The sequence below is a fragment of the Scaptodrosophila lebanonensis genome, unplaced genomic scaffold (assembly GCF_003285725.1).
Source record: "Scaptodrosophila lebanonensis strain 11010-0011.00,11010-0021.00 unplaced genomic scaffold, SlebRS2 tig00001415-arrow-pilon, whole genome shotgun sequence".
NCBI classification, from domain to species: domain Eukaryota; kingdom Metazoa; phylum Arthropoda; class Insecta; order Diptera; family Drosophilidae; genus Scaptodrosophila; species Scaptodrosophila lebanonensis.
In genome coordinates, this window is record NW_022060742.1 from 5,039,954 (window position 1) to 5,057,066 (window position 17,113).

Here is a 17,113-nt window from a genome sequence, read left to right on the forward strand (position 1 = left end):
GCATTACAATTATAGCAAGATGGTTTATACGTATCTGGCTGTCCACAACCATAACAAAATACGCGTCGTTCAGAAACACAGTCCTGATACCGATGTCCCATTGCACGACAATTCCAACAGGACAAAGTCAACGCGGACACTTCATTGTCGCTTAGATCCGACTCTTCTAATGGCGCTTCTATTTCATGTACGGTGCGCTGTGGAGCAGTTCGCATTTTAGGCCCTGCAGGTTTAGCTAACGACTGCAAAAACGACTCACGCTTTCTTACTAGGTGTCGGAGCTGGGCTACACTAAATATGCGTTCATACAGAAGCTCATGTTGGATTTCTGGCAACAAGTTAGCTTGCAGTGTCTCTAGCAAGGCTGTCTCTGGCAAGGGGTTAGACAATTGGTCAGCTAGAAGAACTACTGACTCATAAAATTGGTCAAACGACTCATTTGGCTGTTGCTTTCTGCGACTCATGACAGCTCGAATATTGCTATCAGTTCGCTCATCTTTAAACTGTATTCGCAACTGAGTACACAAATCCTCCCATCGGATGGATTTAACGCTTTTATGATAGCGCCAAAACCAGTCACTAGCACTACCATCAAATAAATTACTGACGTGACGTGCTAACAGGTCAAAATTTGCATCCAGTGTTTGAATAGTTAGTGCCTCTGCGCGGTAAATAAAATCATCAACGGACAAAGATGATCGTCCAGAAAATCGTAATTTCCAATTCAGAATGATCTGGCTGATTCGATCTGGACGTATATCAGAACGTGGAGAAGTGCGAGGATGTTCTGACTGACTTGACAATCGACATGGCTGCTCATCCTGTGGCGGAAGAGTATGTGTATCCACATTTGTTACTTGACTCGGACTGTCATTTCGGATTGCATGAAAACCCTCGGCTATAGCCTCTCTCAACATATTTGTCTGTCGTAATGTAGCTTCTGACAGTATTTCCGTTTGTCGGATAGCGGCTGCTGCCATTGCCTCAGCTACAATTTGCTGTAATTCACTCATATTCGGTGAGGGAGCCGTAGAAGTTGTAGGGGCTGCATCTAGTGGCAACTGCGGACCAGTAGATCGCACATTCGAGTGTTCCCTGGGTGGAGCATCTATTGCTTTAGAGCCACTTCTCGTTTGTGCTGGCATTATTTCTTGTATATTCTGTATAGACGGAGATAACTGGCCTAAACTAGAACCATACAGTTGACCCAAGGTAGAACCTTGCAAGGGAGCTTGGCAAACAGGGCAAACTTTCTTCGAGCCTACTCTGGTGTTTACACAGACTTTATGAAAAGTGTGACCACAACAATTAGTTATCAACTGAGCCTCAAACTGCACTGATCGGAGGCAAATAAAGCAGTCAATATCGCTCAAAGTCTCGTTTGATTCGTCGCCGCTGCGATTTAAAGACATTTCCGCCAACTCTCAGATTGGCCAAACCGTACAAACAGTTGATATGTACACCCAAAAATATCAAAGAAAAAGAATAACAATATTCCTTTGTAGCGAAAAAAAAACTTTAATACTAACAGTAAATACCAATTAAAATCAAAACTAAAACATTCGGAAATCATGAAACGCTTTCATGAGCAATGTAATGTAGCAAGTGAAAAAGAAACCAGAAGACAGAAAATTGGCACAAGTACCACGGACAGTATACAGCAAACGGCAGCGCAACTGATATCCAGCAATACCTATGCTCTACATAAAATAGTATGCAGAATGCTCAGCTTTCAATATAGGAGTAATATTCTAACGAGTACTTATTAATCCAAGGAATAAGGTAATTAAGTCAAGGCACCAGCAAAATAACTACACATTCCTGTAATAATTCTCGAATACTATAACCAACAGCTTCTAGCCGAACAAGGAGGAAAAAAAAAGTTAACAGTTGAAAGAACGGACATTATCCTAAAATATTGTGCATTCGCATTTACATATAATTAGCGCGGTATATGCAGTATATCCAGCACTGGTCAAATAATGTAGCTCGCACATAATACAAAAGATAATGGTAAATAGGACAAGGGTTAAGAGTTGTGCCGGCAATGAACTTATGTTGAAAGTATCACTGATCCAATACACAGCGTAGGGTGTAACTAATGTTCTGAATTTAAATAAGCGGTAGGCCGTAGATTGCATCCACATAGAACCTAAATCCAGCAATACTTTTGCAGAATTATCAGAAACACAGGAAAAAGAAGTCATCGGTTATCTCATGTGTGTGGAGCTGTAACTGATCTAGAAATACAACATGTCCAACCAATCTAACCAAATGCGCAAGCGTTTACAGCTTCTATTGAGGCAGGGCTGGAAGTTATTTGAAACCACTACAGTGTCCGCCGCACTCAAGTACGTAAACTGGTATTTGGGAAAAACATTTAATTTAACCTACACTGATTGATTTAAGTCAGCTGTTAATGACTGAAACTAGGATGGGGCTTGCTGAACCAAGCTTATAAGTTGATAAGCTAAAAACATAAACTAATAAAAGAAATCTTGTAAATGGCTTAGAATGTAGCATTGGGATAGAAACAGGCCTCTTAGATTGGCTCCAAATAATTAAAATACTAAAAAGAAATATTGTTTCTGGCTTAACATTTAGTATTGGTTCAGAAACAGGCAAATAAGTAAAATATTAAAAAGAAATAGTGCAACTGGCTTAACATTTAGCATTGGTTCAGAAACAGGCAAATAAGTAAAATATTAAAAAGAAATAGTGCAACTGGCTTAACATTTAGCATTGGTTCAGAAACAGGCCCCTCACGTTGGGCGCCAAAATAATTAAAATAATAAAAAGAAATATTGTAGCATACAACGTACACTTTTTGGGTGAGCTGATGGTAGGGCAGATGTGTGAACGGAGCACGCGCTAGCATACCGGCCTCAGTTTAGTCGGCTGGGGGGGGGAGTGGGTTATGTTGAGGGTACCGCAACACTGCGTGCTCACAAAGGTGTATTATTTTATTTATTTAAAATTCGCGTGCTGTTTTATGGGAGGAGGGAAATAAAGTTCTATCAATCAGCGATCAGTTATAGGGAGGAAAAGAAGGAAAAGGGGGGCAGAAAGTATTAGAGAAGAAGCTTGCTACGCTAGGAGCCATAGTGGCGAAATGAGCTCGCAATGGTGGTAATGAGCGGCTCGAGTAACCCCACCCTTCCATGATCGTCATGCTGCATCTACAATTATTGACGATCCCTAAGCACACTGCGGATTCCTAAATTGGCTCACGGACGGCACACATGATTCCCGAATTTAGACACTTACGTCGATTTCATTATAAATTTATTCATATTAACAAGAAAAAACAACTAGTTCTAATAAGTAAATAAACAGAAAAAAAATTCAGGGAGTTTCTCGCTTCATCGATAATCACTATAATCCATATTAAAAAAGGGAAACACAATAATAAAAGTAATAGCAATAATAATTAATAATAGTAGTAATAATAATAACAGGAAATACAATAATTAAATACAAATTCCACGAAAGAATTTGAACAGTGTATAAATGTGCATAGCAAAGAAAAAATAATGAAGTTCGGTATTGGCCTGTATTTAAATTATGCTGTCAAAAAAAAAAAAAAATGGATTTCAATTTCGAATATACAATCCGCAAAATAAGAAGCAAAAAAAATATATATATATATATATGGAGAATAAGGTGGGGGGGGGGAAAAAAAAAAAAAAAATAATATGCACAAACGAAAATTGCATATGTTTTGTGCAGTAAAATGTATTAATGCACTAAGGTCAATGACCGACTTAAAGCACACAGCTGACTACGATGTCGGCATTGCTTCGAATTTGCATTAGACTTTCAAGAGAGAGCTATTAAACATTGCGGTTTCTGTCCGCTTAAAATGAGCGCTTTAAGAGCGGACAAGGTAATCAAGTAGATAATAAAAAGAAGAGCGCACTTACGGTTTCGACTCCGAATCCAACGGCGAAAGATCTTTCGGCGGTGTTCGGCAGGCTTTGCTGAAAAAAAATTGTTGTTGTTCCGTTTCATCGGTTTCTTGCATTATTTAAATGCACTCATTAAAACACTCATTTTATCTTAAACAGAGAACAAAAAAAATAATAAAAAAAAACAAAAAAAAAATAATATTTACAATATCCACGCTCGTTAGTTGTAGGCAGGAACGACCAAAAATAAATACGACTACCAATCTTGGCTTCACTCGGCGCTTACAGACTGCGGCACTGCCTAACCTCACTCTCTTATTTTTCTTTGCACTGCAGGCACATTTTAAAGGTAATTTAACCTATTGGCAAATTAATATTTTTTCTGCGGCGTAAACAAAAAATATATGAAACCGGGAAAATATAAGAAATCAGGAAAACATGTAACGCTAAAACCTAATTCGGCGGTTTTCCCATTATCACTGTCCACTTTAGAAGGCGTTTAAATTAACCCCGAAAGTAATTATTTTGCGACTGGCCGTAAGCACAGGGTCCGCCGGCGTATACATCCGCGCATCAACTGCTGGGCTTAGAGTTCTCGGGTCCGCCAGTGAGTACGAAAATAGTTCGTTTTTTCGGACAAGAATTTAAGAGCGGCTTAATAAATAGCTCCAGACGTAGTAGAATGCATCGTACATAGGTATATGCATAGGTATATAGGCTCCAGACTTAGTAGAATGCATCGTACATAGGTATATGCATAGGTATATAGGCTCCAGACTTAGTGCCGAATCCTGTTCGGCATCAACTTAAGAAGAATTCCTTTTGCCAACGCAAATGGCATCCACGCCAAAAAACAGAAAATAGGCAGTAGCTCTAACTTGCACTTAACACAGGCGTTCACTTCTATACCAACATTTGTAGTTTCTTTTTTTTTTCTTTAACAAAAGTTGTTTTTTTTCTTTTAAATTTGTTGCACGGGAGCAATTATTTCTTGCCCAAATTAAAATTTTAATGCAAGCACATTTATTTTTGCTATGCGAAAAAGTACGTCTGTTCCGTTCGGCGGTTCAAAGAAAAAGAAAGTGGCTAGTTCCAACCTAGGCTCATTAGCCCTTCCCCGGAAGTGGTTGAGGTGGCAGTTGTCAAAAGAAAGGTGCAAGGAGAACACTGACATTGACAATTCAGCCAAAAGAAAGGAAAAGAGAAATGAACCTTGCCACGACCATAGATGGCGCTCGTATGCAACTAATCTACTACTAAGAGTAACCATAGATTCTACTACTAAATGTAAAACCGAATCTACTACTAAATATAAAGGCAAAAAAAAAAAATAAATAATAAAATTTTACTACAAAATAAAAATAAATAAAAGCAAAGTTATTAATATTTGCGACAAGCGCTCCTACATTGTCCCAAATTGTTAGTTAATTTTTGTGTTACTTTTAGTGATGGATTAGGTATTTATTATTTATTTTATGCAATGGCTCTAGTTACATATGTTGAGTATGTGTTACAAATTTGGAGACCGTCAAAAAAAATATTTAATATATCGTGTAAAAACAAAAGTTATTAATGAAAACCCGAATGCCAAATGTACTAAACAACGAAAAAATTACTTTTAAAAATGTTAAATAATTTTTAATTAATTAACATTTCTTGCCCTGTCAGTGCAAGACGAATGTACATACATACAGGGTACGCCATCTTTTATGTCGGTATGTAAACATTGAATATCTTTGAAAATAAACAACCGATTTTCAAGTATGAGATATTTTTATTTAATTTGGTTCTGTACAATTTCTTGAACTGAGGTTTTCAACACTGGTCTACTCAAGTCAATCGGTTCACTAATGACAAAGTTATTCAATATTTACATACCGACATATGTGTAGTGTCTCACATTTTGATTTGGCTATTTCAATCGTTTGTGTTGTTTGTTCTGCAAGCATTTGTAAAGCGAAACACTTATTTCTATATTTTGAAAATGTATTTTTGATTACATTACCCAAATTTGAAATCGATCGTACAAAATTTATAACACAAACTTTAAATATTAAAACTCTAATAATTCAACTCCAACACAAAATTCGAAAAAAACAAGTATACAGTATTGTATTCTTTCTCAGAGTATACAAACTAAGTTTGAAGTTAATCGGATGAAAATTGTAGATTTTTCATACAAACGTTGGAGCTCGTTTACCCCCCTTTGGAGTTCGAAACCATGCTCCATTTTACTGCGAAAGGAAACTTGTGTCGAAATTTCAGCTTCCTAGCTCTTAGCGTTAGGCTGTGCGTTGATTGCCAATCAGTCAGTCAGTCAGGACAACCTATTTTATATATGTATATAGATTGTGCATCGACGAATCGATGTACATATAGCCGTCTGTCTATTTCTATATCCCAGCTTAAAAGCAATTGAGCTTTAAATAATGTTACAACATATACCCGAATTTAATCCTAATTGGAGACCTGTATCATAAAGTTGTAAAAAATTTATTTACAAAGATATCTAAACCATCGACATTACTAAGTTTGTTGATAGAAATTGTCGTTTGTTCAAATTGAAATTCTTTGATTTTAATTACATACTTGTATATGTAACTATCGTAGGATGTAGCGATCGCTAAAATATTGCTATTCCCCAAAGTTGACCCAGACTTTATTTATGTATGTTTTAATCTATCCACTACTGAGTGTGAGAACAGTAATATTTCCGATAATAATAAGATATGTTATTAAAACTAATAATAATAAGTGATCTATTTTTGTATGCTACAAAGTCCTAGTTTTGGTCTGAGTTGTTACTTTGTTTAGATGAGAGGTTCTCAAGTCGTTCTAATTTTTTATTCTATTTAAACTGTTGAGAAAAGTAGCAAGCAGTGAATGAGCTTAATGTCATTTAAAAATGATTACTGGATAAAACATCTACGTTTATTATTTTCTGTGCGTGATTTAAAATGCCGCCTAAAACACGAAAACGGGCATCTGAACAGCGTTCTTCAGAACATGAGCAAGTTTCTTCATTGCCCAATCTGTTAATCGATCTCATCATGTCGAAGGTGAACTTTCGGCATCAGAAATTGATGCGATATGTGTCTCAGGAGGTGCGTGACACGCACACAGATTACATCATGTCTTACCATCGGAAATACCCGAGCCAATTGCAGCGGCAAGAAGCGAAGGCGAATGATTGAATGATTAAATAATAATATACTGCCAGGTTCTAAAAATGTGTGATTTATATATGTAATAGTTATCTGCTCCCGTCCAATTCTCAGCCCCCGAAAAATATTTAAGCACTAATTTTGTTTTTCGATGACAGTGAATGAGCAACATTATTAAAGCGATTTCTTTATGAAATAAAGAAGAAGAAGGGGAGATGCATAAAGCATTGCCCCTCCTCCACCCGAAAAAAAAAACCGATATAATCAATATGTCGTTATTTGGAGTTACTCTCTACCCTAGAAATTTCGGAATTCTCGTATTCTGAGGTCCGAAAACTCGGCCAAAGATTAGAAACTTACTTTGGAAGTAAAATGCGTATTTATGGGGTAAGCCAGACTAGCGTGCAACGTGATTTGCGCGTGGGATTTATTTCCATAATTAACAAGCTGTTGCATATGGAACAAGAATTTGACGAACTTAAGTAAGTAACTATGCGGCATTTAAATTTACTTTTCGTATACAAAAAGATTTCGTCTCCTTAAGAAAATGCAGGTGGCCACCGTACGTAGCAGAAATTAAGAATACCTACTTTTTTGGATTGGAAAAGGCACGGGCCAATCGGTGTGCCCGCCTTCATCTGAAGTTTAACGTTCTAGCGTTAACGTCTAACGTTCGAGATGTGAAGAGCGAACGAAATTTAGAATGTATTGAAGATCAGGACTATCATATAGATATAATGCTAATAAAATCTTTCAAAAGACCAAGTTGGAAAGGCGTGTTTTTAGAAATTATCCGGAAAATATAGTTACAAGTTTACAGTAAATACAAAATTAGAGGCACTTGAGAACGTCTCGCCTATACAAAGTAACAACTCAGACCAAAACTAGGACTACTTGTATATATATCAATACTAATATTATAAAGAGGAAAGATTTGATTGTTTGTTTATTTGTTTTTTTTTTTTTTTTTTTTTTTAATTGAAAAGGCTCCGAATCTACTGGATCGATTTAATGGATTCTTTCACTGTTGGAAACCTGCACTATCGACGGTTAACATGGGCTATATTATATTTGCAAAAATGAATGGAATCCTGGAAAGGAAAAAATTACCTTTAAAAACTCCTCAATAGCATGCTGTTAGTTCACAATCATCCTCGAAACATTGTCACTTTAAATATTAAGGCAATATTATTCAAAAACCCCCAGCCAAATAAAAGATTACAAATCGATCGACACCGTGATTAATATTGAAGACATTTAAATTCACTAAACCCTTCTAGACTGTGGCCACATGAAATGACGGTAGAATTCGGAATTGCAATCATGATTTTGAGAAATTAAAGCCTTCTAAGCAATGGGACGAGGCTGCTTATTAAGGAATTGCTGGTTTTTTTCTGTACTTATTAAGTTCCACAAATATCATATGCGCTTTTAAATGTGTTCAATTTTTACTATAGAAGCGAAAAAGTCGTTTTCGTTGTAATGCTGAAAATTATTGCATTGCAATGCATTCTGATTGTAGGCAATCAAGTGAATGACTTGTGAGTGCACTTGGTCGCCTGAATATTCAACTCCACTCATCTCTGCTCTGGTTTGCTGCTCCTCACCGCTACGGTCGATATATGTACTTGCATGGCCATTAAAGTGTCGACTGCGTTATAAATGATAATTAAAATACATCAATTTATTTTGCAGAGCAACTGTAAAACCAACAACAACGACAACTACAACTACAGTTAAAGTAACAAGATCAATAACAACAATTTATTAAATATGCTCAATCAATGTGCTGACCTGCAGTAACAGATTAAAAAAAATAAAATAAAATACGGAAGCATGTGAAGAGCCAAATAAAAAAATGGCAAAAAATATTTGCTTAATTAAAGTAATTACGGCTTCATATTTCATGTGCAGAGCTCACGCCAACGGGTAATTACGTTTTGCCATAAATTTAACATTTATATTAAAATGTTATTAAGCGAGAGACAAAAATACATACATACTACTTACTATATACATACATATATACAGACATTATGAATTGCTACTCACTGTTCCCTTTTTGTCGCCTGAGCGTGTGCAAATGTTTATTCTGTCGGGTTATTTGCTTAGCTTGCAAACATGTCCAGGACAAATATGCAACTTAATAAGTGCATGTGAGTGTGCGCATGTGTGGGTGTGAAGCAGACCACAATATAAAAACGGGATAATACTCTGGTAAAAAGAAAAACAAGTATCACAACTTTGGCTAAAAATGTGACAAGACAATACAGCAGAATGAATAATGCAAATACATATATAGACATGCACTCATGCATTGACTCATACACTTCCATACATTCTCACATAGATACGTACATATCTACATTCACAAAAGTGTACAAAGTTTTAATTGTTATCATGTTTTGTTGCTGCATTACTTGTGTATACATAATAGGCCCTGCGGCCAATCTCACTACGAAGTAAGTACGAACCACTACCGAACTACAAGTAGGTATAGCTGACTAATAAGTATTTGTCTTATATTTGTTCGCAGTGTTACAACGTAAATTGATTGGGTCGAGAGCACAATCTTAAAAATGCTGTAGCGAAATGAACGCCTGAAATTGTTCGTCTTATCCCATAATATCCCATAATAATATCCCAATTATAGCTAAACTAGTCTATACAGTTTCAAGTCATATATTAATAAGATTTTTTATGCATTCTATACACATAGCTGTAATCCTGTACTGTGTCGTACTATGTATAAAAAAAAACCTGTCTTGATTATATAAAAGTAATATGTATTTTATTATTTTCAGCCTGTGTAAGTCTATTTTACTTAAAAAGGACATATTTTGTCTTCAAATTAAAGTCAAGGTTGCTATAAATATAAGTAATTTAAAAATATCAATTTACTTTAAGGGTGCACAATTTAAATACAAAATAATAATGTAAAATGAGGGAATAATTTCTTTTGAGTAAATGCTTCGATGGCTTTTTAGTGTGTAACAGTTTTGTAACTATCGTTGCAGATAAGTATATTGGAACTGCCTACTTTTGTATTTTCGAACTGGATTGGTCTTTCTTAGTCTGTATTATAGAGTATTCCCATTAAAATTTAAAGAAATACTAATAATTGATATAGATATACAATTACTAACCGTTTACAAATGGCATTGTTTAGAGCTGTTTTTCAGATATTATGCTCTAAGTATAGAATATCTCTAGCATTTGTAAGGCAATGAAATTGACTTAAAAGCCTAGTGCAGTAGCTTTATAGTCAAAACTTGCAATTTTGCGCTGTTGGGTATGTACATATGTTCGTATATGTAAGTGTGTGCATGCACTTATGGCTGCCAAGCATCCATTTACGCATGGCTAAGTTTTGCGTTACGCATACGACACTTTGTTCGCCCGCCTGTCTGTTTGTCCGACCATCAGTGTTTTGGGTAGGTGTATGTGTGTGTGTATGTGTTTGGGTTTAGCGTGTAGTTAGCTCAGCTTGTATGCACAAGTTTTCATTTTGCATATGTGACTTAAATTTTAGCTGCCACTGCTGCTTCCTAAGAAATTGAAAAATTGTCCATATTTGTTTCTATGAATAAGCTTTCAAGGATATTAAAGCTGCTATATACATCCAGCTGCTAGTGCATCCATGTTTCTTGAAATAATACTCAATGTTCTTAGATTTAAATAACAAAGCAATAGTAAGAATTGAATTGATGGACTAAATAATTTTTTGCTCATATAGAATATATAAAATATTAGCAACAAATTATTTATTTATAAATTTTAACATTTTTCATTAGAATCACATTAGAAGTTTTCAATGAATTGGCTTTTGCTTCCATTTTTCGCCTCAACTGAGTGCGCTACTGAATCGCATGCAAACAAATTCGTTTATAAAAATCCTTTTGTGATTTTTTCGGATTTTACGCCAATTACGATAATACTAAAAGAAAAGTGGAACCTAAATACATTTCTCTATGCATTCGTTTTATTTTCTGATATATATGCTGACTTTTACTGTAGTTTACAAACAAGTTAACCCTGAATTTGTGGCTCTTCGTATTTATTTGGCAAAAATTTTAAGTGATTTATATTGACCACAATTGCCAATTTTCTGTGGCAATCTCTACGAAAAATTCAAAACGGACGAACCAAAAATGATGCATGCACAAGCTTAGAAAACAAGCAAGCACACACACACACATGTACACAAATGTACATTTGTATATGGACATGCATATTTATTTGCTTAAATTTACTTATGCCATAAAGCCGAGGCAATTTCATTTTGGGCAACTACAGCTTGTGGCACAAAGTTGTCGGGTAAGTGCAGCTGCATGTTGATATCCATGTAGATATGCACACAGATAGATTTTAGAATACACAAAGCAATACACACACATATTCAACTGTGGCAACTCGAGCTCAAGTGGTGTTTGCTTGCCTAGTTGCCGCCTGCTCTGCCACGCATATTGTTGCTACTCTTGTTGTTGTTATTGCAGCATTTTTGTTTACTTGCATGCTTACTTATTTACTAATAATTTTGAAGGGTTCTCTCTCTTAAGCAAACTAATTTCAAAGGAATTTTAGTTGGCCCTGCAACAGTTTTTAGTCTAAATAAATAATCAAAATGTCATAAGCATTTTCATCCTTTGTGGGCATGTGTGTGCGAGTGTGTGTCTGTGTGCGGGTGCAACAATGTGTATGCAAATGACATTTGCTTGCCACATGCACACCCTCGATGATTATGCCACTGGCAAGCAGAGCAGTCTCTGTTTAACATAAATATTTTATATAGATTTTACATAGCTGATTGAAGTCGTGTTCCAAATACAATGCATGCAGTAATGTCTCTCCCGTTTCGTCTCTGTCTGTGGCTGTGTTAGTGTATATTTGTGTGTGTGTGTGTGTGAGTTGGAATTGGAGCTGCTTGTAGCATTGCTCATGCATGCCATTGTGCTTATCATGCATGGCAATCAAATCAAATCAAACATGGTCGGCTCTCCTTTCACGGTACTCCTGATTGCAATGGCGCGCACATAAGTATGCTAATGTTTTTGTACAAGACATTTGCAAGCCTAATTGAAGCGCTGGGGATTTGAGATAACCGTACGTACACTAATGTCAATATGTATTTCCCCAAAACGTGTATGCATATAATCAATTCTGACAAATGCAATCAGTTCTTTTATTGTTTTAATTAAAATTGTTGTTTTAAAAGGGCGAACAAATATTAATTACAATCGAAATTCAATTTTGCGCTGGATTAGGTTTAATATTTAATAGCGGCACTTAACTGCTTGGAACGGCATTTAACTGCTTGGAACGATTATAAATAATATCGTTGCTCTAATCAAATGTACAAAATGTATGATTAATGTGATTTTTTAGTGGTTAATCAAATCAAAATACATTTTGTTGTATACCTTGTTATTATCATTGCTTGATAGTTAATTTGCTAGCCACGTAATGGATTTTAAAGTGAAGAGCATCAAGATATATATAAAAATGAGTGTAGTTTGGCAACTACCACAGCAACAACAGCATTGCCAATTAATGCTAATTTAGAGTGCGCTGTTTAAAAACCATTATTTATGATTATTCGTTTATTGCTTGCCGTTGTCTTCAGCTTCTTTTCTGTTGTTTTTGCTGCTCTTACCTGAAAGCATTACCAGCGCAGTATTAAACCCACACAAGCACACACACACAAAGCAAGGCAGTAGCATTTAGCTGCAATAGACAGCCATTTGGTGGCGCGTTGTTGGGGCGATAAAGTAATAGCTGCTATTTGGGTTTATGGCCCGACCAACACACACTCAAGCACATACTCGCCACGTACGCGAGTGTGTGCATGTATGCTTAAAAATTTCACTGTTTCCGCTTTGTTGTTTTCTTCGGTATTGGCCAGGACAAAGCAAAAGCTAAAGCCAAAGCCAAAGCGAACAGCAAAGGCAAGGGAAATGCCAACGGGCGTCATTTTGTCTGCGGTTAGAAGCGCGTACGTTTTCATGTTCATCTTTTTTTTTGGTGCTATGTTTTCGGCTGTTGCGCTCGGCACATGCTCGCGACTGCAGCACGTTGGTACATACGTGTTTATGGCGCGCATATCCGTAAATATGCAATCAGACTATAATCTACTTAATGTCTTTTTCAGCAGCAAAAAGTGGGAAAAAATGAAGTAATGCAGTTTGCCATTTTGACTGACTGACTGCCCAGTATGAACGAACGAATAAAGGCATAAACGAACAAGTATGGAGCGCAACGTAGCGTATGTGTAATTTGAATCATGAGTCATGGCCACAACGCATTAACTGAAATTAGGCAGTCACTTTGAACCTTCGATCGAAGGATGAAGCAAAAAGTGCGCCTATTTTTCTTTCCTTCGGTTTTTGGATGCAGCGAAGCGCAGAAAGCTTTGAAGACTGCCAGCTGCTAACCAGCCAGAAATTTGCTCTGGCTTGAATTTATTTGGCTTTTAGCTAATATTAAAGGCACGACAAGCTGGGGAAAAACAAAAGGCATGGCAAAAGACGCAACAAAAATATTTTGCCGTAGACAACATTAGATATTGTTTGTAGCTGCAGACATGGCATTTTAGTTAGTTTTAGCAGTTGTTCTGTTGTTTTTGTTGTCCTGCTGACTACAACAGAGGCGACGGTGGCGACGACGACTTGGTTGTTATTGTTAGCTGGCGCACAATGCGAATATAAAAAGCCTCAGTGCTAGTATCTGCAGTTTCTGCAATGTCTCCTTTGTACGTGTGTATGTTTACGTATGTGTGAGTATTTGTGTGTGTGTGTGTGTGTGTGTGTGTGTGTGTCTGAGAGACAAAAGCGCCCGCAAGCAACAATTGCAACAATAAAATGACTTTAAAAGCAGCAGATAAAAGCAATTACAGGGCGGTCTGGTGTTGATGCAGGCGTTGCCTTTTTGGCTAACAAATGATGTTGCCTACTTTCTGGCGTCGCCTTTATCGTATGCAGGGAGTGGAATTTTCTTTTTGGGCTGGGAGATAATTGTAAATCTTATTTGATTTCTTGTAAATCAATCGAAATCGAATTTATATTAGTGTTCTCAAACATAATTAGGGTTTTACTTTACATATTTTCATTACTATTCATTGATTAGTTTGATTATGTGAGAAGATTGAAATTTGTTTATATGTTATTTTGTATAACGGCAATACCTGTTACCTGTTATTTTGTGTAACAGATTTTTCTTTTCATTTTGCTATAGAACTATTTTTCCACTAATTCTGTAAGTTGGAAATAGTTGGAATAGGGCGTAAGTTGAATTGTAAGTATTTTGTATTCAATTCAACATGCTTCCTATGGATTTATATGTTAATGTCAATGCTAGAGTGTTAATAATTAAAATTGTTTAAAAAGACTGGATAAACATTAAATCGGAACCACCTTTTTTATTTATTTTATCACAGATTTTATTTCGGATTAAAAAGGCTCCTCACCGCTTCATCCGTTGTGTCAATTGGCAGCTTGTAGTAGCCGCCTCTTCGAAGCGCTCGTTCTTCGTCCTCGGTCACCCCATAGATCTCTTCTATGGGCAGCACGATCTCAGACTCGTTTGGTAATATTAACTTGCGCGCATCTTTGCGAAAAAGCGCGACTGCCTTAACCATGTTACTGTGGGCACGGGCATAATGCTGGAAGGTAAGACGCCTTCGCTTCGAGGACAACTTGCCATGAACACGATCGAGACGCGCAATCAGGCGCAGGAGTATGAAGCGAGCATAGCGATCCTTAATCTCAAGCAGCGTCAGCTCGGCCGTCTCAGCCAGCGGATGCAGATAGACAGTGACAACAATTCCAACAAATATTACATTGATGAACAGAATAGTCAAAAGGATGAGTAGTTGGAAGTAATCAATGTCGTGAGAGCAGGACTCGGTAACTTGTTTCCAGTACATCAGATCATATTTATGCACCTTCCATTCATAGTGCAAATAGGCAGTGATTATGGCAACGGAGCAACTGCAGATGGAGATGAAAGGGTAGTTGTGATAGAAAAACTCATTGAAGGTGGCTCGTAGCTTCCGCAATAAGTTCATGATGTACTGAGGCTGTGAGAGTAAATTGTGCTGTTGATATTACTGCTATTATCGGTATCGGACAGTTCCGATTTATTTCTTTAGAATTTGGAATGTTGCTGTGTTTGCCGAAAATGTGTGAATGAAATGTATTCGAAGTCTGTGCTCACATTTTGCGCACTTTCTCAAAGCATTGAGTGAAAATTCAAGTATAAGAGTTCTTTTTTTTAGTTGACCCACCACCCCTGCAACCTTGTGGATGATGTTGGGTGCAAACAGTCGCAACGTGTTGGGGCAACTTACCCGCTATATGATTGAGCTGACTTGTTTGAGCAAAAAGTTGCTCAAACATAGGGGATGTTTTGTTGTATCCTTTTGACCGCCACACGCCCACAATTGCAACAGCAACTGCAACGGCAACGGCAACAGTTACTTCACACAACATGTTGCCAACAACCATATACTACTGTATTGTCAACGGCATATTATTAAGTAATATATTAAAATATATTATTTACTTCTAGTCAAGTCTATGCTGCCACTATTTCAACAGCTAATGATACGAACAATATTTTTCGAAATCGCTTTTGGGACTTGTGCATTCTTGATAAGATAAACAGCCAGTTGGAAACGGTTTACCTCTCCGCCATTCTTAGGCGGTAGTCAGACAATCACAAAACTTTAAAAAGGGTAACTAAAATACATATAATAAAAAACTACGACATTTACTAACAACTATACACGTAAGCTTATAAACTGACAAATTTTTTCGTAGAAAATGTATTTTGAAAATTTGTATAGTTTCATATACATTTTCCAATAATTGTACTTAAACCTATCAAGTTAACTTTCTTGTCTTCTATGAATGAAGAAAATTAGTTTAGGATTGCGGTGGAGATATTTAAGTTTTCTTCATTAATTATTTTTGAATATGTATTTGGAACGTTTTATAATTTGTGCAAGGTTTTAAAATAATCCGTGCAAAGTAGACTTACGCCACTGCTACCGCTATTCAGCTTTACTCGAATTCTTTTGTTTCTGACGGTTTCTGTTATTTTTCGTGTTGTTGCTTGCCTTTTGCCACTTATTTCATTTCGTTGCTACTTATTATTGTTTCTTGGACTTTTTTGGCTTTTTGCTGCCATTTCGGACGGCATGCAAAACTGCATTTGGTAGGCAAACCGAAGCAAGCAAGGGCCAGCCAAACGGAAATATTCAAAAATTGTTGTAGTGGTGTGGGGAGTAGGGATGAGTAGGGGCGGCCAGCTGGCTGAGGGGCCCTGTCTAGCTTAAAACGTGTGCGCGCGCTAATAAAAACGTAAAATTTAATGGTTACGGAAGGCACTAAAAAACAGGCTCACAGGCGGGCCAAAAGGCATAGCTGCCAGGGTGCCAGGCGGCCAGGCGGCCAGGCTGCCAGGCTTTCGGGCTTTCAGGCACCCAGGACAGACAGTACTGGGGTTGCTTTTTGGAGTTCTATGCAGCTGCGGGGTTATGCTTGTGAGTAGTGGCCGTGGCGATAACCAAGCAACGAACCACAACCGCACACAGGAGCGAACTGTAACTACGCCAACGCGGTCGACATCGAAGGCGACATCCCTTCGATACTCGCCCCTCCCTGCACCGCACATCACCGGCTCCGCCAACGCGCTTCGCTGCCCATCCGTGCACGTCAAACGCAGACAACTTGAAAAATGTAGAGACAGCGCTGCGGCAGTTGAAACACACGCCAAAAAATATGCAAAAGTAAAATAAAACAGACGCATTTGGCCGTTACGACAAGCGCCAACAACCAACTACTACGATATCAACGACCAACTGGTAAGCTACAGTCGATAGTGCCTCTAAAGGTCTTGTATCGATCCTATTTAGGCTTTATTTTAGGTAATTACACATTGTTTATTGATGTTTCAAAATTTGTTATTAGATAAATACCATTTTTTTTTTTACCTTTGTATGCTGGGTTTTCAAAAGTGCTTGAATTATATTTGTATTGAATT

At 37.1% G+C, this 17,113-nt stretch overlaps 1 protein-coding gene across 1 annotated transcript; it reads right to left on the reverse strand.

Annotated features, from left to right (window-relative positions):
- Window positions 1-14,460: 14,460 nt before the first annotated feature.
- Window positions 14,461-15,245, reverse strand: LOC115632943. Its single transcript, XM_030530239.1, has one exon. It carries the CDS (start codon window positions 15,132-15,134, stop codon window positions 14,508-14,510), a length of 627 nt encoding a protein of 208 aa, XP_030386099.1. The 5' UTR covers window positions 15,135-15,245; the 3' UTR covers window positions 14,461-14,507.
- Between the last annotated feature and the right edge of the window lie 1,868 nt (window positions 15,246-17,113).